The sequence below is a fragment of the Pyrus communis genome, chromosome 4 (assembly GCF_963583255.1).
Source record: "Pyrus communis chromosome 4, drPyrComm1.1, whole genome shotgun sequence".
Taxonomy (NCBI): Eukaryota; Viridiplantae; Streptophyta; class Magnoliopsida; order Rosales; family Rosaceae; genus Pyrus; species Pyrus communis.
Window position 1 is genome coordinate 25,890,698 of NC_084806.1, and position 25,333 is coordinate 25,916,030.

The 25,333-nt window shown below is 38.9% G+C and overlaps 1 protein-coding gene and 1 pseudogene across 3 annotated transcripts; both read left to right on the forward strand.

Annotated features, from left to right (window-relative positions):
• The first annotated feature begins 1,936 nt into the window (after window positions 1-1,936).
• LOC137730769 (expansin-like B1) lies at window positions 1,937-4,293 on the forward strand (annotated as a pseudogene).
• A 16,983-nt stretch (window positions 4,294-21,276) lies between these two features.
• Window positions 21,277-23,716, forward strand: LOC137731624 (transcription factor MAMYB-like). Of its 3 annotated transcripts, none has more exons than XM_068470786.1 (2): window positions 21,277-21,407; window positions 22,543-23,716. In XM_068470786.1, exon 2 carries the CDS (start codon window positions 22,650-22,652, stop codon window positions 23,601-23,603), a length of 954 nt encoding a protein of 317 aa, XP_068326887.1. In that variant the 5' UTR covers window positions 21,277-21,407; window positions 22,543-22,649; the 3' UTR covers window positions 23,604-23,716. The 3 variants fall into 3 exon arrangements, with proteins under 3 accessions (XP_068326887.1, XP_068326885.1, XP_068326886.1); XM_068470784.1 differs by having other exon boundaries at window positions 21,284-21,426; XM_068470785.1 differs by having other exon boundaries at window positions 21,330-21,426; window positions 22,265-23,716.
• The last annotated feature ends 1,617 nt before the right edge of the window (window positions 23,717-25,333 follow it).

Sequence of the window (25,333 nt, forward strand, 5' to 3'; positions counted from 1 at the left end):
TGTAAGTTTGTTATGACATTTCGTTTGAATTACTTTTATGAATTGATGAAAATTGGTTCGCTACTTGTCTCATTGATGAATTCTTTATGTGTTTTCTATGGATGCATACGTAGTAAGCATATCTAGAATTCTAACGCTATGAATATGTGTGTGTCTGCCCTTGTCGAATGAGGACCTACATATGTTCTAGAGTAATACTTGTTAATTACGATTAACAAGTGAACCCAATTTCTAGGATAAGTAAGATAATGCTAGTACTTACGATGCCTTGTGATGACTCAAGCTCTTTTTGTTCTTAATGATTTCTACTTGTTAAATCTATGAACACGTCATGCTAGATTGTATGTTAGGGACTAAGTTAAGTTGAAAACGCCATTCTCTTAACATACTACATAAGAAAGAGTAATAGGTTGAGTTCTAACATTGAGCCAACTTGAGCATCTTGATCCAGAAATAAAAGGAATTTGAACGAAACGTAACATGTTTGCATGATTATTTGGTGGTGGATAGCAATTCTTCTAACTCGTTTTTCTTAATTTGTGAACTACTTAAAAATTGTTTCTGTCCTATTTTTTCGATTTAATTTAAATAGCAAATCAACTCCAAAAATCCCACAAATTTGTGTGAGTGTAGCTCTGTGTGTCTAGTGTGTTATATAAAATTTCCTAGACTTTAGATAAGTGTAAGTCGGTCTAATAAATAATTTTCGATGGCTGGTCAGTAGGGACAGCAGCCCAATTTTTGTGACATTTTAAGTAATTAGATAAAACAATCTTTTGTGGGAAAGACCCTTATTTTCATATGCTACAATTGACAAATTTTAGTGTCAATAAGGAAATTCAATAGGACATTTTTGTGCTACTTTGTGGTGTGCTTTTAATCCTATCAGTTATTGCTAGCTTATTATGAGGCTTAACCCATTCTGCCATCCTTTAGAGTAGATAATACCGTTTGTTCAAAAAAAAAAAAAAAAAAAAAACACTAGCTTTAGGTAGGAAAATTGAGATGCCAACCATATTACACGTATAAAATTTAATTATCTAGTGCAAAAGCACCTAACTTTCTCTTGTACTTGCAACAGAGTTTCCAACCTAATCTCTTAATTGTGTATTCAAAGGCCTCAATATTTGATTCTGACTAGTCTCTCTGGGTTTAGCGAAGCCATTATCATGGTGTTCAAATAACAGCATGTAGGGCATCAAAATTGCCCCCAACAAGTTGTGATAGATACAAATGTTTTTCATCTTATAAATTAATGCCTATCCACAATGGAGAAATGTTTTACTGCTACTCTCATTCCACTACTAATTCAAGTGTTATAATGTGAGCATATAATATAGTTATGATTAATATTCATCGACCTAAGAATGTAATATTAACAAATAAATTATATATGTGTTGTTATAAACTAAGTAAATATGTAGTATCATGTGATGGTATGATTGTTGTACAAAACAAAATAGCAACCATTTCTAGACTGAAACAAAGAAAATAACATGGCATTACCTCCTAATGGAGAAAATTGAAAAGAGCACTCATTTGGATTTGGTAAGTGTTGCATAATTCACACTTGAATACAGTTTAACTAATGACTTTTTTGTTAATTAATTAATATCAAAGAATTTAACATGGGGAAAAGAAATTATCACAATCACATTTGAAAGGTGAGAAACAAGTAAAACAAGTAAATAAATCTGTCTAGGAAAGTAGCCGACAAACGACAACAGAACTCCACTGATCATAATTCAATAAAAAAAGAAAAAATCTTGAGCAGAGCAGAATGTCAAAGTTGGTCAAGTCTACCAAATTTGAAGATGGACTTTTGCAGTTTACTATAAATACCAGTAACCATTTGGCTCTAGCTTCATGCAATATTGCAATACCAACTTTGCAATAATATTGATCAATACCAAGCTCTCCTTTCATTATTTTGCTAATGGCTTTCTCTCTTGGGACCCAAGTACTCTCCCTTCTCATTGTTTTTCTTTTATTACAAACTCTGGGCGAGCCTGCAACGTTTCGTTCATTCTCGAGCAGCTTATTATCCAAATTCTGAAGCACAAGGAATAGACAGTAAGAGACTTTTAATCAAACAAAAAGAATGAGCAAAATCTTTTATGTTACAGGCATATGCTTACTCGATACATTTTTTTTTTTTTTTTTTTTTTTTTTTTTTTGTTATCGAACTGCAGTTGGTGCATGCGGATTTGGTTCATTTGGAGCAACAATCAATGGCGGGGATGTCTCAGCTACCTCTGACCTCTATCGCAGTGGCCTCGGATGCGGTGCTTGTTACCAGGTGAGCATGCACGATTCTAAGATATGTGTGTATGTCTGTGCACGTACATGTGTAATGTTTGTGATCATAATTAAGTTTGCTTGCTTGATGGTTCCCTAGGTGAGGTGCACCAACAGTGCCTATTGCTCAGACAAAGGAGTAACTGTAGTTATAACTGACCAAGGCTCGAGTGATCACAGAGACTTCATCTTTAGTAAGCGAGCGTTTGGCCGAATGGCTCAAACTATTGACGCAGCTGCTTCTCTGCTGTCTCTTGGTATCGTTGATATCGAATACAGACGGTAATTAGCAGCCTGAAAGCAACTTTGTGGAACCTGCATGATTTTGTGATAAATTTATTTCTAGTTTTTTTTATTTCTGCTTCTTTTTTCATAACTAGAAATTGATTCAATAATCTCTCCTTTTTCAAACATGCAGTGTGTCATGCAGCTATCCAAACAAAAATATTACAATCAAGATCGATGAGAACAGCAACTATCCTCATTATTTGGCTTTTGTAATATGGTACCAGCAAGGGAAGAAAGATATCACAGCTGTCCAGCTGTGTGAGGTATATCAATTAATATATATATATATATATATATGTATATATATATATGTATGTATATATATATATGTATGTATGTATGTATATGTATATGTGTGTATGGGTCAGTTAATGTATATGAATCAAACCAGCTTGCTTTGCTCTTCGCAAGCACTGGCTTTTTCTTGAAATAAACTTAAAAAGATTTGATTAAGTAAGGTTCTAAAAGACGTTAGGCGTTAGTCGGGCGGTAAGTTAGGGTCTAGCGTCTAGGCGAACTAGGCTAATTTAGATAAATTTATTATATATCTTTAATATTTTGGTGAATTTAATGGTATAAGATAAAACTTTACATGATTAGAAGCCCATAATAATTTACAAAATATTTTTTTAGAGAATTAATTTTTGTTGAATTTAAAGAGAAATAAAGGTGTCAAATATGCGGATATAGAAAGCAAAGTGGCACACTAGGACGCATAAAGATGGGACTCTACACCAATACTTAATGGACTAGGATTCTCTCCCCTCTTTTTTTCAACCTCTTTTCTCTCCTCTCACATTCTCTATTTTGTCTTTCTCTTTCTATATAAAATTAATATAAGATGTTAATGTGGCTTAACCGTGGCTATTGAAATAAGAGGGAAGGAAAATGAAGGGGAAAAAAGATGGAAGAGAATTCTACTCCATAGTAAAGACATTTTCATCCTGATGCCCCATCATTTTTTATGAGAAAAATCAACAATATGCTAGGGCTTGACAGCCTATGGCTTTTTACAAAAAGCAAGCAACTTGATGGTAGCTGTCCAAACTTGATTGGATGGAAACTAAGAAAAAAAAATTAAATTAAAAAAGTATGAGAGTGGTCTTCGTCTCTTCCTCTTCGCCAAACAGAGAACCAGAAACTCAGAAAGGCAAGAACGTAGCTGATCTGCATTCTTGAAAACAGAACAAAACTGAAATTCTTGGACCACCTAGGCCACTCAGTTGTCCGCCTAGGCTGTGTCAGCGACTGCCTAATCCATGTCCCTATTTTGCTCCCAATTATGAGTTAATCTTGCCAGCCACCACTCAAATGCCTAGGTCGATTTTTAGAACACTGGATAGACCAAATGAAATCATTTGTTTGTAATTAATTATCTGTTATTGCTAACAAAACTCTTGTTCATAATTATCAACCCGGCTTAATTACTAGTTTTTATTCGTTCTTATTAATTATATCACCAACATCATTACATGTATATTAACTTGTAGTATTTAAAAATTGGTGTAGACAAAAAACTTTGTATGCAAAGTATTGGACAGGAGTTATGGAGCAATTTGGACAACAACTTCACCACCAAGTGGAGCGTTGCAAATAAGAATGTTATTGAGTGATGACGACTACGAGACTTGGGTTGTTCCTCAGAACAACATACCAGAAGACTGGAAAGTTGGACAAACATACGACTCTGGAGTTCAAGTTAACTGATCTGATCAGATCAGATTTCATTAATCCTGTTTAATTATCAATTTTTATTAGTTTCGCATACATATGCAAGTATGCAATAGAATAAGACCTTTTCTTATTGTCTGTTTTGTTTTGCAAATTGGAAGAATGAATGTATGTGCATGCTTCCAAGAATAAGAGAATTAGTAACCAGAAATCCTTATTCTAATCATCATCACCGTATATATTAATTTTTATTAGTCTATTTATTTCATCACAATTACACGTTTTAATGATTTATGACTCGTCCGGCCTTGTTTTTTCTTCGTACAATCCTTGTTGATCAAAACATTCCAAGTTTCATATATACGGAGGACTTTATTTCCAACCTTTTCGTTTCACATGGTGAGGTTTAAAGACAATGAAATAAGGGACACTTTGGATGCGGTCTCTAGCTATCAATATTTTTTGACTGAAACCTTGTTAGTTTTTAGTTTTTGATCGAAGTCCCTAACATTAATGTAATAATGTAAGTTCCTATATTTTTTAAATTAAAACTTGTAATTTGTAATTGTTTATATTAATGAGATTTTAAATAAAACCCATTGTGGATTAAAAATAATAAAATATAAATTATACTCTCTATTATATTGTGTGTGTACATACACACACACACACACACACACACACATATATATATATGGGTACATTCACCAAAATTAACAAAAAAAGTTATTGTACCAAAAATTCTTCAAAACCACAGAAATAAAAGATATCAAGCTTAATAACATTAGTAAATTTATTCGATCGAACTTGACATGGATACATTCTCAAATCAATGAAAAAGAATGCACCCATATAAGTTTAAAAATGGATTAAAAAATTTGAATAGATTTTATATTTAAAAAATGGTATATTTTACATATAACAAATTGGTATATTTAAGAGTGGGCACATTTATGATTAAAAAAAAATGTAAAATTATATGAATGGGTACATTTAAGATTAAAAAATTGAGACCCCTTTTAATAATAATAATAATAAATAAATAAATAATAAATAAATAAAAAAAACTAGTAGGTACAAACTTAATCTAATTTTATTTTTTATTATTTTGGACATGTTTGAATTGAAAATTAATTAGGAGTTTAATAAAGGTGTGAGTATTAAACCCTAAATTAATTACTAATTTTTATATTAAAAAAATTATGTAATAAACATGTTACTTCATTATCACATTAATGCTAGGGACTTGAATAAAAAATTTGAAAACGAATAAGGTCTCAGTAATCAATGAACATTAAAAACTAGGGACCGAATACTCATTTTTCCATGAAATAAAGACTTATAGTTCAGTTAAAGATGTGTGTAAGTTCTTATCTACATGTACTTATTTTATTGGCACGACATGCCACATGACGGTGTACCCATCACTTGTAAATCACATATCATTATATAAGTGAAGGGTAGTTTAATTTTTCAAATGTACCACCACTTGTATAATGACATATGATGTACCATGTACCACCTCATATTCCAGGCACATCGAGAAATCTTTCGATATGATGCCTGCTAACAAGAATCTTGACCACAGGTTAGGAGAAGATGGAGAGTGTAGCTTAAGGTTGAGAGTGTAAGACTAGATAGACGTTTGATAACTATTTTTTTTCTTCAAGTTTTTGGTTTTAACATTCTGTTTACTTTTCTTTAAAATTAAAATTAAAAACCAGTTTGACAACTATTTTCAATTATAAAAAACACTACAAAACTGAAAATTAAAAATCCAAACCCACTTTTTTGAGTTTTCAAATTTTGGTCAGATTTTTGTTTTGTTTTTTTTTTTTTTCTTCTCGAAAACAACAAACTATGAACTAAAAGTAGTTTTCAATTTTCCTACAAAAAACTAAATAATGAAATAATTATCAAACGGCCTCTAAGAAACTCTATACAGTCTAAACTAGAATGTTGGTTATTTGATTGATTTGTAAAATCTCAATTTTCGAAATTCTATGTAACATCTCATATCGGCCAGGGAAGTGGATCATGTAAGCCTTATATGTATATTCCCATCTCTACCTAGCACGAGGCCTTTTGGGAGCTCACTGGCTTCGGGTTCTATCGGAACTCCGAAGTTAAGTGAGTTCATGCGAGAGCAATCCCATGATGGGTGACCCACTGGGAAGTTCTCGTGTGAGTTCCCAGAAACAAAACCGTGAGGGTGTGGTCGAGGCCCAAAGCGGACAATATCGTGCTACAGTGGAGTTGAACCCGAGATGTGGTGGAAGCCCGAGCTAGGATGTGACATTCTAACAACCTATTAATTGGATGAAAAAAAAAATAAAAAAAATTGCAAAAAGATGAACGAACAAAATGAAATAAAAATGATACAAAAAATCTAAAAGAAGTTAAAATTAAAGAGATAGTTTAAGCATACATTGACTGTCAATTTATAAAAAGATTAAAAGAGTAAAGTATCAAATATTGAAAATGGCAGTTCATGAGTTCTTGAAATGTAGGTTGTTGATGCACAAAATCGGTGAGGACTTTGGTACAACAGATTGTGTCAAGTTTGTGACCTTCGCTAGGTTGCTCTGGTCATTAGTGTGGATAAGTATGTAAATGAATAGAGACAGGGAAGCAAATAACACAAGATGTACGTGGTTCACCCAGATTGGCTACGTCCACGGAGTACAGGAGTTCTCATTAGTTATGAAGGGTTTACACAAATACATAGGTTCAAGCTCTCTTTTAGTGAGTTCTAGTGAATAGTTTAGTACAAATGACATTAGGGATTATTGTGGGAGAATGATCCCCTTTTATAGAAGAGAGTTTCTAGCTTTGTTCTGACATTGACACGTGTCGTGTTGTGATTGGCCTCTGATATCGACACATGTTGCGCTATGATTGGCCTCTGATACCGACATGTGTCGTGTTGTGATTGGTCTCTTGGTTGGAGGAAAAGTCTTGTGGGTCCTTGATGGTATGTTGTTGACCGGTGCTTAGTAGTTTCGGGATTGGTCAAGTATGGTACAAACAGTGCTCCCCTAAGTTCCCGAGTGAGGGAAGCTCCTCGGTTGGGGACTTGCAAGATCCAAGCCATTGAGTAATCACGAAACTTCCAAGTACTGAAGTCTGGTGTCGCCTTCACTTGCCTTCTCTGTCCTGTAAGTAGATGTGGAATCTTCTCTTGGAAGTACTTTTACTTCATCCAGGAGTGGTATCTTTAGTTGGCGTTGACGCACAAGGTAATGTTTCATTTTCATTTGAAGCTTACTTGTAGTTTCGGGTTTGGTCAAGTGCGATACAAACCATATAGTAGGAGTCCCCCAAGTCTCTAAGCGAGGAGATCTACCGAAGGAGGTGATAGACAAGGTAAGCAATCAGGGTTCCAAGCAATCAGTCTCAGATCGGTAGGTTGATCTTGAGTTCCAGCTGATTGTACTCATTCTCCCTGTCTTTCATTCATCAATAAGGATAAAGAGAAGAAACAGGGAGAAGAGATGATATGAGGTATTCTTGTTTTTGGAGAAGACACGAATCGACACGTGCTTTGTTGTACTTGACTTTCCACATGTGTATTCTTGAACTGGGCTAGAGGGTTTTTTGGTTTCCTCCAAAGGAGCGAGCCGACTCCAGAATTTGAGGGTCAAAACAAGTCCGTCAAACCTAGAGTATGTTCGATCCTGATGATATGGGATACTTTTGCTGTTTGACAAAGTAGTAGATGTGATATGGGGAAGCTTTGTTCTTGGACGATGGTGCTAGCAAAAGGCTATTGAGGCTTCTCGACTTCTTCAATTAGAGTAATGATGCCGAGCTTGGATTTAACTTAGGCTTTTCCATCTGGATTGTGCGGTTCCATAAGAAGGGTGTCGTGCTGTAATGATCTGTCCTAGCTCGCCGTTGAACCTTCTGCTTCAATCTTTCGTATAGCAGAAATGATGTGCAACCTTTGCATTTAAATGGTCATTCAGAGCACTACTTCTCAGTGACTCATCCATGCTTGGCAGCTTCAGTGTAAAGAGCCAATATCTTACCAACTGTTATGAGGTATTTGCCAAAAGAATTCATGACCTTGACAACAGTTGATGATGAGTACTCGAGAGCAATGCTAGGCAAGCGACCAGGTAAAGGTTCCGGGCAATCAGTTCTAGATCGGAAGTTTGATTTCAGGTTCCGACTGATTGCATTCTTTCTCCTTGTCCTGCAGGTAAGAGCAAGGGCAAAGGAAAAGACAGGGAAAAAGCATGATATGGGATACTCTTGCTTTCAACCCTGATGATATGAGATATTCTTACTCTGATGTGGTTGGTTGGCAAGGGTATTATCGAATGAGAAGAAAACGGAGTATTTCGAGAGGCTAGATTGGGAGTGCCATTTCAGATGTGTGGAAGGGTTGAGCATTTTTTTATTTTATTTGGCAGGTCTGCTTGGCTGTGGAGGATGGAGGTCGACATATATAGGAATTGTCTCAATAGCGAGTGGTAATGCTGTTCCTTTACCCTTCTCGGTCAAAGCAATGTAGTGGTCGCTGCAAAGTTCACGTGTTTTAACTTTGTCAGAGCACTTTGAAAAAATGGTCTGTGGTATCCAGAAAGCTGATGTTGCGTGTGAGGATTGGACAAATTTTATCCAATGAAATCTGACTTCTCGAAGTTCGGGGAGCGGTGCCTCTTCGATTTCTGAGCAGGCAATCTTGTTGGGGATGTGGTTCTCGAGATTCGGAGAGCGATGCCTCTTCAATTTCTGGGCAAGCAATCTTGTTAGGAGTGTTTTCTCAGATTTGAAGAAAGGTTGGACATTTTTGCAAGTCTGCTTTGCCATGGAGCACAGAGGTTGACACACATAAGGATTTTCCAATAATCAAGCAGTGGTGCTATTCCTTTATCCTTGTGGGTAATAGTAAGGTAACTGGGCCTTCAACATTTACCTGTCTTAACTTTGTCAGAGTTCTTTGGCAAAGTTGTCCTTGGTATCAGAGTTCTTTGGCAAAGTTGTCCTTGGTATCCGAAGGACTGATATCGCGTGTGAAGATTGCTAATAAATTTTAATTCAGGAAATCCGCTTCTCAAAATTCGGAGCGTGGTGCCTCTTCGATTTTTGAACAAGCAGCCCTGTTGAAGATCTAACTCTTCCTTTTATAGGAGCACCAATTAAGTTCAAGGAGTACGTTCAGAAAGTTATTGCTTGTATGAATTTTTCCCTTTTTTTCGTACTTCTGAGACTTACTGTAACTTATTTTTTCTTCATATTTTCTGAGAATGTCTAGCCTGTCTGACCGTCGTTTGGACTTGTGGCCAAGAATCTTCTCACTCCCAAAGACAACAGACTACTTTCCAAACGATCTGATGAGTTGGCTGTTAAAGATTCTCTGGCTTTCAGTGTTCAGTGTGCAGATTCTGTGTGTCATATGGCCCAACGCCTATTTGCTCAAACCCGCTAGGTTGAATCATTGGCGGCTGAAGTCATAAGTCTCAAACAGGAGATCAGAGGGCTTAAGCACGAGAATAGACAGTTGCACATGCTCGCATATAGCTATGCTACAACCATGAAGAGAAAGCTTGACCAGTTACAGGAATCCGAGGGTCAGATTCTAAATGATCATCAGAGGTTTGTGAGTTTGTTCGAAAGGCATTTATTGCCTTCGTCCTCTGGGGCTGTACCACATACTGAAGCTCCAAATGATCAACCTCTGGTGCCTCCTCTTTCTGGGGTTCTGCTCAGTACTGAGGCTCCAAATAATCACCCTCTGATGCCTCGTATTTCTGGGGCTTTGCCAAGTGTTGAGACTTTTCCTGAGTAGCCTTTGTGAAGGCGCCCTCCTGTTTGTTTGTTTTGATTCATGTGTATGCACGTATTTGTAATTTATCTACTTCATTCAACGTGTTGTGTTAAATGCACTAAGGTATCCTTCACTATGTTATTTGAATTTTTTATTTTGTTGAAGTTTACATATTGAAACTTCGTGGGTGGACCCTGTAGGTTGAAGTAGTGCTCCCTTAATTTCTTGAGTGAGGAAAACTTCTCGGTTGGGGACTTGAAAAATCCAAGGCACTGAGTAGTCATGAAATTTCTGAATACCAAGGTGTAGTGGTATATGGTAGGAGTCCTCTAAGTCTCCGGTCGAGGGAGTTGACGAGGGAGGTGTCTTGCTAGTAGGCAATTTTCCAAACAAAACTTCACCATTTTCCTTTCTAAGTGGTTGCCCAAAACTCCTCCTTCATATATATTTGGTATGAAAGTTGTTAGGCCTAAAGAAGGGGAGACTTAGGCTCATTTCTTTCTTCTTCTTCTTTTTTTTTTTTTTTTTTTTTTTTGTGAATTTTCGAATTTTCGAATATTTTTTTTTTATATATTTTTTTAATGGGTGAAGCTTTGATGTTGAAGCTTTGTAGGTGAAGTTTTTGTGTTGAAGCTTTGTAGGCGAAATTTTTGTGTTGAAGTTTGTAGGTGAAACTTTGGTGTTGAAGCTTGTAGGTGAAGCTTTGGTGTTGAAGCTTTGTAGGTGAAGTTTTTGTGTTGAAGTTTTGTAGGTGAAACTTTGTGGGTGAAGCTCTTGTGTTGAAGCTTTTGTATTGAAGCTTTGTAGGTGAAGCTCTTGTGTTGAAACTTTTGTAGGTGAAGCGCTTTTGTGTTGAAGCTTTTGTATTGAAGCTTTGTCGGGCACCATAAATTGATTTTGCTTCACACTATTACACTATCTTGATCAAGAGTGTGTGAAGCTTTTGAGAATTGTAGTTGCTCTCGATTAATAAAGCTTTGTTTGATGTTGAAGCTTTGTAGGTGAAGCTTTTGTGTTAGTCACCATAAATTGGTTTTGCTTCACACTATCTTGATCAAGAGTGTGTGAGGCTTTTGACATTTGTTGTTGCCCTCCATTTGTTGAAGCTCTTTTGTTTCACACTATCTTGATCAAGAGTGTGTGAAGCTTTTGAGAATTGTAGTTGCTCTCCATTGATGAAGCTTTGTTTGATGTTAAAGCTTTGATGTTGAAGCTTTGTAGTTGAGAGTTGAACCTTTGTAGGTGAAGTTTTGGTGTAAAAGCTTTTGTGTTGAAGCTTTGTAGTTGAGAGTTGAACCTTTGTAGGTGAAACTTTGGTGTTGAAGCTTTTGTATTGAAGCTTTGGTGTTAAGAGTTGAACCTTTGTAGGTGAAACTTTTGTGTTAGTCACCATAAATTGGTTTTGCTTCACACTATCTTGATTAAGAGTGTGTGAAGCTTTTGAGATTTGTTGTTGCCTTTCATTTGTTGAAGCTTTTGTTGGCACTATAACTTGGTTTTGCTTCACACTATCTTGATCAAGAGTGTGTGAGGCTTTTGACATTTGTTGTTGCCTTTCACTTGTTGAAGCTTTTGTTGGCACCATAAGTTGGTTTTGCTTCACACTATCTTGATCAAGAGTGTGTGAAGCTTTTGAGAATTGTTGTTGCCCTTCACTTGTTGAAGCTTTTTTTGGCACCATAAATTGATTTTGCTTCACATTATCTTGATCAAGAGTGTGTGAGGCTTTTGACATTTGTTGTTGCCCTTCACTCGTTGAAGCTTTTGTTGGCACCATAAGTTGGTTTTGCTTCACACTATCTTGATCAAGAGTGTGTGAAGCTTTTGAGAATTGTTGTTACTCTTCACTTGTTGAAGCTTTTGTTGGCACCATAAATTGATTTTGCTTCACACTATCTTGATCAAAAGTGTGTGAGGCTTTTGACATTTGTTGTTGCCCTTCACTTGTTGAAGCTTTTGTTGGCACCATAAGTTGGTTTTGCTTCACACTATCTTGATCAAGAGTGTGTGAAGCTTTTGAGAGTTGTAGTTACCCTCCATTTGTTGCAGTTGTTGAATTTCCCAATTTCCCAATTTCCTTTTTTTTTTTTTTTTTTTGGGAAAATTAGAAATTTGAACATGTGGGAGAGACAACATATACAAATTTTGCTTCCACACTGTTAAGCAAGAGATTGTGATGCAAGCCACACCTTGTAGTAGTCGATGGTTTGGATGAACCATATAAATTGAATTTGCTTCGAACAGTCTTGATCAAGAGTGTGTAAAGCTTTCTACGAGTTGTAATGTTTGCGTTGTTACAGAGGAGAAATGTCTAAAGCAAATGTAAGAGGGCTGAAGAGCTTGATCTTCGTATACCATGCACTGAAGCCGTTGTTGGCTTGCAATAAGATTTTGTTGGTGATCATAACTCTTGTTAGGCATAAGTGCTTCTCTAGTTGAGTTGTAAAGCTTGAGGGTTTTTGATTATTTGTGAATGTTAGGATTTCACATGTACAAGTTGTACCACTCGTCTTCTGGTTGGTGGAATGAATGGTGAGTTGCTTTCATCACTTGGTTAGTGGTACGAATGTGAGTTCCTTTATCACCTTTCATCACATTTAATCACCTGGTTAATGGCACGAAGATGAGTTCCTTCTTCACTTGGTTGGTGGCATAAGTGGCAAGTTGCCAAATGATATTAGAGTACAGGTTGTACATTTTATCACCTAGTTGATGACATAAAGGAGAGTACAGGTTGTACATTTCATCACCTCGTTGGTGGCATGAAGATATGTTCTTTCTTCACATTTCATCACTTGGTTGGTGAGAATAAGGGCAAGGTGTCGAGGCACATTGTAGTAAGTGTCGAATGACACAAAGTATGTTGAACCCTTTCGAAGCACAGTTGGCTTATGTATGTATGTGTTGGAAGGTATGATGTTTACGTATGAATGTGTTGGAATGTATGATGTTTATGTTGATTGACATGAGTGATGCTTATGAATGTTTTGCTATGCATGAAGGGATCCCTTGTTTGGATATAAGTCATGTTGACATATACTTAGACTTTATTTCATGTTGTAAGCATTCGTGTTGAAGCTTCAAACCTGAGCGTTACAGTGATAGGGATGTAAAGGAGTTAGGACCAAATTGTCTAAATCACCTCTTTATTGAATTGATGCCAAATGGCCTTCATTACATAGGATACCGAATGGCCGTAGCTCAACACTTGTACAGTGTGAGTCTACTTGTAATAGTACTTCAAGTGATCAGTGTTCCATGGATGGCCAAGGGTCTTGCCATCGAAGCTCCTGAGCTTGTAAGAACCAGGGTGACTGATGCTAATAACTTCAAACGGTCCATCCCAATTTGGGCTAAGCGTGCCTTCACTCAGGACTATGTCGTAGAGTAGTCTTTTCTTCAATACCCAGTCCCCCACTGTGAAAGAGTGAGGTTTGACTCTTAAGTCATAGTAGTTGGAGATGCGCTACTTGTAGGCGACATTCCTTAAGTAAGCCTGATTTTTGTGTTCCTCGACTAGATCCAGATTGAGGGTGAGTTGTTTGTCATTTTCACTTTGCATGTAGTTCTGGACTAAGAAACGTTGCTTGCTCAAGCTCAACTGGGACAACAGCCTTTGTACCAAAGGCAAGTGAGAATGGAGTTTCTCTTGTTGAAGTCCGATAAGAAGTGCAGTATGACCAAAGAACTTGGGGTACAAATTTTGGCCAACAACCTTTAGCCTTGTCCAAGCTGGTTTTCAAAGTGCGGTTGATTATTTTGTTGATGGCCTCAACTTATCCGTTAGACTGGGGATGAGCTGGGGAGGCAAAACATAAGTTGATGTTAAACTTAGAACAGAACATCCTGAACTTCTTGTTGTCGAACTATCGCCCATTGTCCATGATTATTGCATTAGGAATGCCAAATCTGCAAAGGATGTTCTTCCATATGAAGTCTTCTATTTTTGCCTCAGTAATGGTTGCCAAAGGTTCTACTTCAGCCCACTTTGTGAAGTAGTCAACTGCAACGATTGCATAGCGGACCTTGCCCTTTCCTGCAGGCATTGGGCCGATCAAATTAAGTCCCCATTGGGTGAAGGGCCAAGGGCTAATCATAGCGGTGGAGTGTTGGCCAGTAATATCCTTGGCGAAAAGCCTTGTGTGCTAGGGATCGAGATCCAGCATGATCTCCCCAGACTTCTTCGAAGGACAATTTCCGCTTCCGCATGTGTGAGGCACCGTAAGTATGGTAGGTTAAAACATTGCTTGTAGAGTTAGTCATTAATGATCAGGTAGCGGGTAGTCTTGTATCGAATCTGTTTAGCTTGGACTTTATCATTTAGGAGAGTGCCATGAACAAGGAATTTATAAATTGGGGTGATCCAGCTATCCCCCTATTGCAAGTTGCACACTTCTGTGACCATGGTGCTTGGTGTTGCCAACAATTCGACATGAATTTTTCTCCCAATCTTGTCTTCCAATGCTGAGGCGAGGCGAGCCAAAGCGTCTGCATGACTGTTTGCCACTCGAGGGACTTGGGTGATCTGGTAGTGGAAGTGCTTGAGCAAAAGCTGCGTTTACGCAAGATACGCTACCATGGAGTTATCCTTAGTGTCAAAGTTGTTCGTGACTTGGTTAACCACCAATTGGGAGTCACTGAAGATATTAATTTGTTTAACTCCAAGGTGTTTGCCCAAACGTAAGCCTGCTAAAAGGGCCTCATACTCGGCTTCATTGTTTGACGCCTTGAATGTGAAGCGAAGAGCATACTCCATTGCCACTTTGTCGGGGGTAGTCAGGACTAGTCCTGCTCCACAACCCTATTGATTGGATGAGCCATCAACATATAAAGTCTATACTAGGAGTGTTGGTTCTACCTTCCGAGTTTCCAAGGGTGATGAAGTCGCCGCCTCAGGTGTAGGAGAAATGTTAACGGGATAAGTGAATTCTGCAATGAAATCTGCAACTGCTTGGCCCTTTTCAGCTAGCTTTGGGTGGTAGGAGATGTCAAACTCTCCTAGTGCTATGGCCCATTTGATCATTCGCCCCGAAGTGTCAGGACTCTGAAGTATTTGTCAAAGGGGGTGATTGGTAAGCACGATGATAGAGTGTGCTTGGAAGTAGGGGCGAAGTTTCCGAGCAGACATGACTAATGCTAGAGCTAATTTCTCAATGTTGGCGTATCGTGTCTCCGCATCTTGTAGAGCCTTCCTAGCGTAGTAGACAGGTCGTTCGATACTACCATATAGACAATTAGGATGTCGCCAACTTCAGGTTTGGAAAGCAGAGGGGCTTTACTCATGTACTCTTTAAGGTTCTTAAATGCTTCGGCACATTCATCAGTCCACATAATGTACTTCTTACTTCCCTTAAGTGCTTTGAAAAAAGAAGCGTATTTGTCTGTGGCCTTAGAGATGAACCTGGTCAAGGCTGCCACCTTGCCAATAAGGCTCTGGATGTCTTTTGAGGTTACTAGTTCTTTCATGTCCATGATTACTTTGATCTTCTCAGGGTTAGCTTCAATGCCTCGTTGGCTAATCATGAAGCCCAATAATTTTCCAGAGCCCACACAGAAAGCGCATTTGTTCAGGATGGAGAAGGTTTCAGACAAGTTGGCAATGTGTTGGTCAACATGTTTGCTTTTGACTAACATATCATCAACATAAACTTCCATGCTTTTCCCAATCTGTTCAGTGAACATTGAATTGACTAATCTTTGATAAGTCGCCCCTGCATTCTTTAGGCTGAATGGCATGACTTTATAGCAATATAGTCCTCTATCAGTAGTGAAGGCCGTGTGTTCTTGGTCCGAAGGGTTCATGAGGATTTGATTGTACCCTGAGTAAGCATCCATGAAGCTCAAGAGTTCTCACCCTGCTGTAGAGTCTACAAGTCTATCAATGAGAGGAAGGGGAAAGCTATCATTCGGGCATCCCTTGTTTAAGTCGGTGTAGTCGACACACATTCTCCACAAGATCTTTTGAAGCAAGAGACTTTCCTTGGTCAAATTTTTCTTAACAAGGACCACATTTGCTACCCACGTTGGAAAATTGACTTCACCGATGAAGCCTATGGTTTTGAGTTTTTCAACTTCTACATTCATTGCTTCATATCGTTCAGCATCATAAGATCTTCGCTTCTGTCTCACCGGCTTGGTCTTGGGATCAATACTCAAGCGATGACAAATGATATCGGGAGAGATGCTTGGCATGTCCTCGTATGACCAGGCGAAGACTTCAGTGTTCTCTTGCAAAAAAAAGATCAATGCCAACCGAATGGGTGGTGACAAAGTGGTGCCAATCTTCACTATGCGATCTGGATAATCTTTTGAGATAGAGACCTTCTCCAACTCTTCAGCAGGTTGTGCTTGCTGGGCGAAAGAGTCATCTCGAGGATTATCAGGTTGATTGTTACCACCGTGAATATTCAAGTTGGCTTTGTCCGAGCTGGTCTTGATAACGTGGTCATGTATAAAAAGTGTTTCTTTGGGTACATGCAAGTGTTGTTGCTTGACTGAAGTGTTGTAACATGATCGTGCACTAAATTGATCTTCTCTGATGTAACCATTGCCATAGGGGGTTGGAAATTTCATCAACAACATATGCGTGGATACCATGGCCTTGAGATCATTAATGCCTGTGCGCCCAAAGATGACATTGTATGTCGTTAGGCAGTTAACCACCAAGAAGTTAGTGGTGATGGTGGCTGTGTACAAGCCTATACCGATGGTGAAGGGTAAATGTACGCTCCCTAAAGGTTGCACGACATCACCAGAAAAGCTTATCAAAGGAGAAACCGAGTGATCGAGCAAGTGTTCAGCTACATTAAGTGTTTTGAAAGCTTCAGCAAACATGATATTGATCGATGCCCCCGTATCTACCAGGATTCGTCGTACATCAAAGTTGGCTATGTGAGCCTCCATAATCAGTGGGTCGTTGTGAGGATAGATGATACCTCTTTCTTCCTCAGGGTAGAAACATATTAGATCCCAGTTAGGCTTTTGATATTTGCCTCCCCTGATGTCTTCCACGTGAAACACTTGGTGGCCAGGCTTCAACGTTCGTTCATTGTTTTTCATGGCCCTGTTGGAAGATTCAGATATGGGTGTGCCACCACTTATGGAATATATCACATTCACTTGGCATTGGTTGTGATTATCCCTTGGAGGGTGAAGGAGGAACTGGTCAATTTTTCCTTCACGTGCCAAAGCTTTAATATGATCACGGAGGGTGACACATTTCTCATCGTCATGGCCATTATACTCGTGGTAACCACAAAACATGCCTGTGTTCTACGTGGACTTGAAATCTGTCTCCCTCGGCCTTGGCTTTGGTATCAAGTGAGCTATACTGGGGTAAATGGTCATGCATGTGGCGTTCAAAGGTGTGTATGTCTCATGCTTAGGGGTATGACCATTGTTGACACGTGTTTGGCCCATTGCATTGACTGCCTGGGGGCGGGTATTATCGTGGTGATACCTTTGGTTATCGTGATAGTGCCCCTTACTCTTTTTATTAAAATGAGACTGGTGAGGATGTAAGTCTTTCCTCTTGCCCTGAGAATGATACGCCTGTTGACTTGGCAAGGTATTAGGTAGGGCAGGGGGAAGCGTTGCTGCTGTTTGGAAGGTTAAGGTCTTTTCATTCGGTTGGATTTGGCTTCCACTCCCCATTTGCTGATAAGGGATGGCTGTAGGGAGTTTCCCTTGATATGTCCTTACCTTGGCGAAGGCATGGTTATAAGCTTGTGCCATTACCTCAGAGTAAGTCTTCCAAGTGTTAGCATTGATCATGTACTTGAAGAAATAGTCGCGTAGGCCTACCGTGAAGGCTTTAAGGGCGGTCTTGTCATCTGCCTCAGCGCAGCGAGAATACTCATGGCTGAAGCGGCCTGCATACTTTCGTAGTGACTTGTTCGGCTTCTAGCGAATAGTGTACAAGTCATATGCGGAATGCAAGCGATCTGTCTGGAAGATGTGTTAAGAGACAAATAGTATCCTCAGTTCCTCAAATGAGTCTACTGTCTCAGGTGGAAGACGGCAATGCCAATTCAGAGCTCCGCTAGAGAGGGTAGAGGGGAAGAGAAGACATCATTCTTCGTCAGTGTGCATCTGGTATGCCATGGTGGACTCAAAGAGGTTAAGGTGTTCAATCAGGTCCTTCCTTCTAGTGTAGAGTTGTAAGCCAAGCTTTTGCTTTGTCTTTGCTTGGAGAGGGTGTCGAGGATCTTCCTTGTAAGAGGGCCAGGCCTAGGTTGGTTCCAGTCAGGTATTTTGGCCTGACGTTTGGCCTTCAACTTGTTTACTTCCTCAAGGAGTTGTAGGACAAGGGGGTCCTGAGTGGAGTCAGGTACTGCTGGATCCTTATTCCGTAAGTTTCCATCTCCGCTTAGAAGTAGAAAAGCTTGGTCAAAGGCATGGGATTTTTCTTTGGACTCACCCTACTGACTTCCAGGGCGAGCCTGTCGAAACGCCCCCGAGTCCCCCGTACCTTCATATTCCTCTAGGACATGTCGCTCATTCCTTAGATTGGCAATTGGCTTGGGACATAGGAGAAGACTGAACCTTTCAGAAACCCTTGGATCATTGACCTTCGAGCTTATGTGGATGGGGTTCTCTCGACGTTGCCTCAGGAAGTCCCGACAGTCGCGATAAACGACTTTTGATCCTTCTACTCCTTCTGCAAGAAGGTGCCTTCCTTCACTTCTCTTGCTTCGGGTTGAAGCAGCTGGGTCGAGAGAGGTCTCATGTTGATCAACACCTTGATGAGTAACTCGCTCCCCATTAGGGATATCCATGTTGAAGGCAGGTGATCCCCCGTGTTGGGGGGCACCCAGGTGATGGTTGACTTCCCCGGGGGCGATGAGTTCGTGTGTTTGAGTATGCCTAGTTTCATAGAGCTTTCCGAAGAACTTCTCATACTGCTTTTGGAGGATCTCATTCTTTATCGCTATCTTGTTGTTCTGAGCCTCTAGCTCATCGACTTTAGCCTGAAGAGCAAACCTCTTTCGTTCCTTCTTTCGTTGCTTTGCACTAAGTGCGAGAGGGTTGTCGTTCTACGTGCTGTGGCTTCCTTCACTCCCCACGTTGGAAAGGGGTGCCTGGTCGAAAGAAAGTGTGCGAATGGTGGAAACCAGCTTGACAAAGCTGGAGAGAGTAGGAATAAGTGCGATTCCCACAGATGGCGCCAAATGTTGATGCACAAAATCGGCGAGGACTTTGGTATAACAGAAATTGTCAAGTTTGTGACCTTCGCTAGGTTGCTCTGGTCATTAGTGTGGATAAGTATGTAAATGAATAGAGACAGGGAAGCAAATAACACAAGATGTACGTGGTTCACCCAGATTGGCTACGTCCACGGAGTAGAGGAGTTCTCATTAGTTGTGAAGGATTTACACAAATACATAGATTCAAGCTCTCTTTTAGTGAGTTCTAGTGAACAGTTTAGTACAAATGACATTAGGGATTATTGTGGGAGAATGATCCCCTTTTATAGAAGAGAGTTTCTAGCTTTGTTCTGACATTGACACGTGTCGTGTTGTGATTGGCCTCTGATATCGACACGTGTTGCGCTATGATTGGCCTCTGATACCAACATGTGTCGTGTTGTGATTGGCCTCCTGGTTAGAGGAAAAGTCTTGTGGGTCCTTGACGGTATGCTGTTGACCGATGCTTAGTAGTTTCGGGATTGGTCAAGTATGGTACAAACATAGGTTAAGTTTATATCAGATCAATACTTAACATCTAATTAGATGGTTCGAATTGACAAAGAGCTTTAATTGGTACAATTCGGAAAATTGAAGTCTCATGCCTCATTTTTCAAATGACTCTCAAGCCTTGTGGTATAATATGCAATTAACCGAAACCATTTTTTATTCAAAGTTGTAACCTTTTTTTGTTTTAGCGGCAATTTTGTCCAATTACCTTTGGGCCTTTTTGCGAAAATTACAAGTGAATATTAATAATATGGACCCTGCACCTTATTTCATCACATAAAACTCAATAAGAATCTAATACCCTCCATAAATAACAGCTTACAACGTTCACATGACCCATCCTTAAAAGAGAAACTTGCACTGATAAGGCAATTTTGATTTCCTCAAAAGAAACTTAACTAAATAAGTAAAGGCCAAATCGGATAAATGATCCATGTGGTCATAAGGTATTCGAAAGATAGCTCCTGTGATAAAAAAAAAAACTCGGATTTAAACCCCTATGGTGTACTCCGTTAGCAAATTTAGTTCAAAAGTGATTTTTCCATTAACTATCTACTAATACATCCGTAATATAGTACTTTGACGTGTGCACCTTCTTCTTCCTCGTCTTTATGATGTCCACTGTATAAGAACAAGGTCTGTAATTTGTACTTTCACAACACCATGTCCGAGAAGAATGGATAAAAAGAAGGTCCGTAATTTGTATTTGTACAACACCATGTCTGGTTCAAATTCAATCAGCATAAACTTGCCAACACAAATGTCATGTTAATTTGTTTCAAATTATCTTGTCAATCGTTGTATCGCAATCACAAACAAATTAAGAGGTCCCTGATTCCAACTCCGGTATCTACCATTACAAAAGTAGAACACAAAATCGAACCGAACGAAAATCATCATAACAGCTTTCGAATAAATTTCGATTTCTTCAAAACAAATCAAAGCTTCCTCCTAGAAACGTGATTTCTTTTCAATTCTCCACAACTTCTTTAAAAAATTAAAGCAACAGGCACAAAGAAAATAGGCAAAACCAACATTGCATTCAATTTGAAGTGAAATTCAGCAACTTTACCATGGTCAAGCGTTGTAGGAAAGTCGGTCAAGCAGTCCGGCATCACCGAAATCTCAGTGAAGAAACCGATAACCTCATCCATTATTCCCAGCACGTGACCATCACCATCATCAACAACTTCACCTTCTTCTACAGGTTTGTTCTGAAGCTACAGCGAGCCCGCAGCGAACTTGGAGATCTCAGTGACCGCTTTCTTGCTGATCGTAGAAAGCAATGAGAGGACAGTCTTGAAGCTTCCTGCCGACCTCAATGATGGCTTTCTCAGAACTGGTTTTGTGAAAATTCAAATTACAGAGAGAGCAGAGAGACGATGAAAAGTGTACATGTCAAAATACAATTTTACCCATGTATTAACAGATAGTTAATGAAAAAATCAGTTTTGAACTAAATCCGTTACAGGATTATTTATCCGATTTGGCCATAATAAATTAAAGAAAAACGGGAACGACGTCGCGTGGTTGGTTTATTTTGGTCGCTGGATCTACAAAATCAGACGTCTCTGAAATCTCAATCTTGTCGGTTCCGTTTACAGACTGAGTCCAACTGGATCTACTCCAGGCTGAGGTTCCAGCCGCATCTCTCCTTCTCCCATTTTTGGGTGTTTCTGGTAACTTCTCCAGGTTGAGGTTCCGTTCCCTAAACTTATTCACCTCTCTATTTCCATTTTCTCTGATTCTTCTGCTGCTAATCTAATTGATGAACGATTACATTTTGAATTTTGAATTTATTTATTTATTTAGTTATTAAATTGTGGAACTGTTGTACCGATAAACTGGTGGATTGGATTTGGATTGCATGTGTAAGTTTTTAATTTGCTCATCTCATCTTATTGTCAACCCTCTCCCAGTAATTCTGCAGTATATAAACGTTTGTGTTTATTTTCGGTGAAAGGACTTGTAGAATCAATGCCCTTTTTCCTACTGAACAAAGAAAACAAATTGGATTAGTTTGCATATATGTAGTAAATTTACATGGATGCATTGTATCATTGCGTGTGTTCGTTTTGAGTTCCCTTGTGTATTGTTCTTGTATATAGTATATGTGAAAAACGAGATTGAAATACTACGCAAAGGTCTCAGGTGTTACAAATTAACATTATACTCACAGAGTTTTTCTTTTTGTAACATTCGACATTTTTGTTTGGAAGTGCCTTTAAAATGACTGAAAACGTTTTTGATGAAAGCACTAGTTACTTAAGGAGCTTTTTCAAGATTCACTTGCATTTTTACTAGTTTTAACATGATTTTAAGTTTATAGAGTAACGAGTGAATTGAGTTCCAATTTGGACCATGCAGCTTGATTGTTTATCATTCAATTCTCTATCCCTTCGATGTGCCCAAAAGTTAGTGGATTCGGAGTGTAATGATAATTGATCATTTAATTGTTTTCCGAGTTTATTTAATTTCTAACTTCCAAAATGTTTGATCAATATGAGTTTGAAGTTGGCGTGTTACCATTCACTAGGAAAAGTGAAAACAGTGAGCAGGCTATCAAATTTCATTTAAGGAGAAGAATGGGAGATGTTCACAGGTTCAATTTGATTGGCTTAACGCTTTAGCGAGTGAAAGTCTTTAGTTTGTTAAGTTTTCTTTCTGTTTACTTTTTTGAATTATGTGGTGAGTGTCTAGCTACTTACCATGGTTTCTGTTAACAGATTATGGTGCTCACTTTTCAGATTTCTTTGTTCTTTACATCTACAGGCTGGATATTATTGATGCATACCTTCCTATTTTACCTTTCAGCGATGCTTCCTAAGCAAAGCCTTCACGTTTGACCTTCAGAAGAACCACAAGGACTAGTAGCATATATATAAAGCTGTGTCTAAAGCTTTTAGCTCTAAGATCCAAAAATGGAATTTTTGGATGAGGACGCAAGGCCAAGGTTCCTTTTCCAATCCAAAGCAGTAGCTTCTTCTGCTGCAAACCCACAACCCTATTACAAGAATCTCAGCAAACCATTATTTTTTTTAACCGTCTTGATCTCATTTCTGTTACTGGGTCTCGCCTTCTTCTTCCCCCAAAATGAACCCTACAAATCTCTCCTCATCTGGGCCGCTCTCTCCCTCCTCATCAGCCCATTCGCTCCTGCACCCGTCACTGGTGGTGACATCCGGGTTGGTCACGGCCCAGTCATGGACTTTCCAGAAATTGCAACCCATGTAGAGGACGAATCGAAGAAGAGGATGTCTCAAAAGAGATCAAAACTGCATCGGTTTGATGAATTGGGGACAGATTCGATGCCGGTGGCCGAAACTGTTAGTGGGTCTTTGAGAGAAGAGAAAAAGAGTGAGGCTTCCGAAGGTAATGGTAATGGGTCAGTGGTTTTTGGTGAAGAGATGGAGTGGGTTGAGGAGGATGCTGAGTTTTTAAAGAAACTGCTGTTGAAGCACCCGGTGGGGAAGCTGAGACGGTGGGAGGTTATTGCCGAGTCATTTCAAGGAAGGCATAAGGTGGAGAGTGTGATCAAGAAGGCCAAAGAATTGGGAGAGAAGAAAGTGAGTGATTCAGATTCATATGCAGAGTTCTTGAAGAAGCGTAAGCCCAATGACAAGAAATTTGAAAGTGGGAATCTAGAGATGGGTGATGAGTTGATGGCGGAAAATGGTGAAGTGAAGAAAGAGAGTTGGGCTTCTACTGAAGACATTGCATTGCTCAATGCCCTGAAGGCATTTCCAAAGGAAGTGTCAATGAGGTGGGAGAAGATTGCAGCTGCTGTGCCCGGGAAGTCGAAGGCTGCTTGTATGAAGAGAGTTGCTGAGTTGAAGAAGGGTTTTCGGAGCGCCAAGGCTGCTAGCGAAGAGTAGATGAAGATTGACTGATCAATTTGAACCGGATATGCATTTTGCATTGAGGAGATAATTTTGATGATTAATGTTTGTTTCTTTGATTTTATAAATTAAAATTGAGAATTGTTGCCTATGGTTGATTCGTAGGCAATTTCATATCATAGTTCCATTGGAGTTTGGTGATTGTCAGCCATTACAAACATGAATGCTGTAACTCATACTTCCATCTGGTTTCATCCAATATCATTTGTATAAACTCCATGGGATGACATAGATTTTACAAATAAAATATATCGATGGTATATTTGCAGAATAAAATCTAAAAGATCGGTATTAGGCATGGGGATCCCCTCTCGCCTTACATTTTCATCATTTGTATGGAACCATTAATTAGGTATCTTAATGTGATGGTTAATAGTACTAAATCCCATGTTGGTTTCTTATCGTCTCCCCGGGGCCTTAGGGTCTCTAATTTAGTTTTTGTTGACGATTGTTTGCTTTTTGCTAAGGCTACCCCAAGGGAGCACGAAATATTCTCTCTATTTTGAACCCTTTTGCTAAGGCGGTTGGGCAAAATATTAATTTCCATAGGTCATCCATTTGTTTTTCAAATATTACTAACTCACAAATCAGAAATAATATTGTTAATATTTTACAAATCCAACACAAAACTACTATTGCTAGGTACCTTGGTATTTATAACATTTGTATTTGGGAAAGATCAAGTTAATGGGAATGAGCTGTTAAAAGGGATTAAGCAAAAGCTAGCAGGTTGGAAGGCAAACACCCTTTTTAAGGCGGGTAGACTTACCCTTATTAACTCAAATCTTACAGGTATGCCTAACCATGTTATGTCTTGTTTTAAATGCCCGGATAAAATTTTGAATAGGCTAAATATGGAGTGCAAGGATTTCTTTTGGGGTAGGGATAGGAAGATTTTTCCTGTTGCTTGGGATAGGGTGTGTACAACACATTCCCAAGAAATTTAGTGGCCTTAGAGTTAGGCGTCTGGATCAATTTAATAATGCTAGTCTAGCTAAGTTGGGTTGGAAGGTTCTAACGGATGAGAATAATTTGTGGGTGACATTGGTCAAGAGTAAGTACCTTTGAGATGAGTATTTTTTGGGTAATAAAGTTCGACAAAATTATTCTCTAGCTTGGAAGAGCATTTTAAAGAGTAGGATGTCATTTTTAAGGGAATTAGGTGGAGAGTGGGTAATGACTAGGACATATTATATCTTCCATCGCTTGCCTGATATTGATTCTCAAAATATTGATTGGCGAATCAAAGCAGCCGCTCTCTTTCTCTCTCTTGAATTGAACTCTTGAATTTCAGTCTCGAACTTCAACTTCAACCAACCATGAGTCCACAACCACCCTCTCCAGTCTCCTTCCACTGCACTACTGTGACGACCCATTCCAAATTATTATATATATTGTCTCCCCTAGTGTGTAAAGTGACGATATTACCCTCGTTGGCTTAGTGACGTGGATGTACATATGTAGTTTTAAATTATTTCCTCGCCGTCGTAGTTAAATCGTACTCGACGTCATGTGCGCGTCGACGTGAGTTAGGGCCGAATTGGATTCGTAACGAAAAAGTTACTATTAATTGAATACGTAAACAGGTCCAATTATATCAGCTTCTATTATCTCTAAACCAATCAGATTTTGGGCCTTTATCTTTCTTTGGGCCAATTGGAACTCTATCTCTCTCTCACGGCAACCCAATCAGAAAAGATTATTTT

Bases quoted from the DNA above. Each gene is read 5' to 3' on its own strand.
- LOC137731624 (XM_068470786.1), top strand. From the start codon at position 22,650: ATGGAATTTTTGGATGAGGACGCAAGGCCAAGGTTCCTTTTCCAATCC.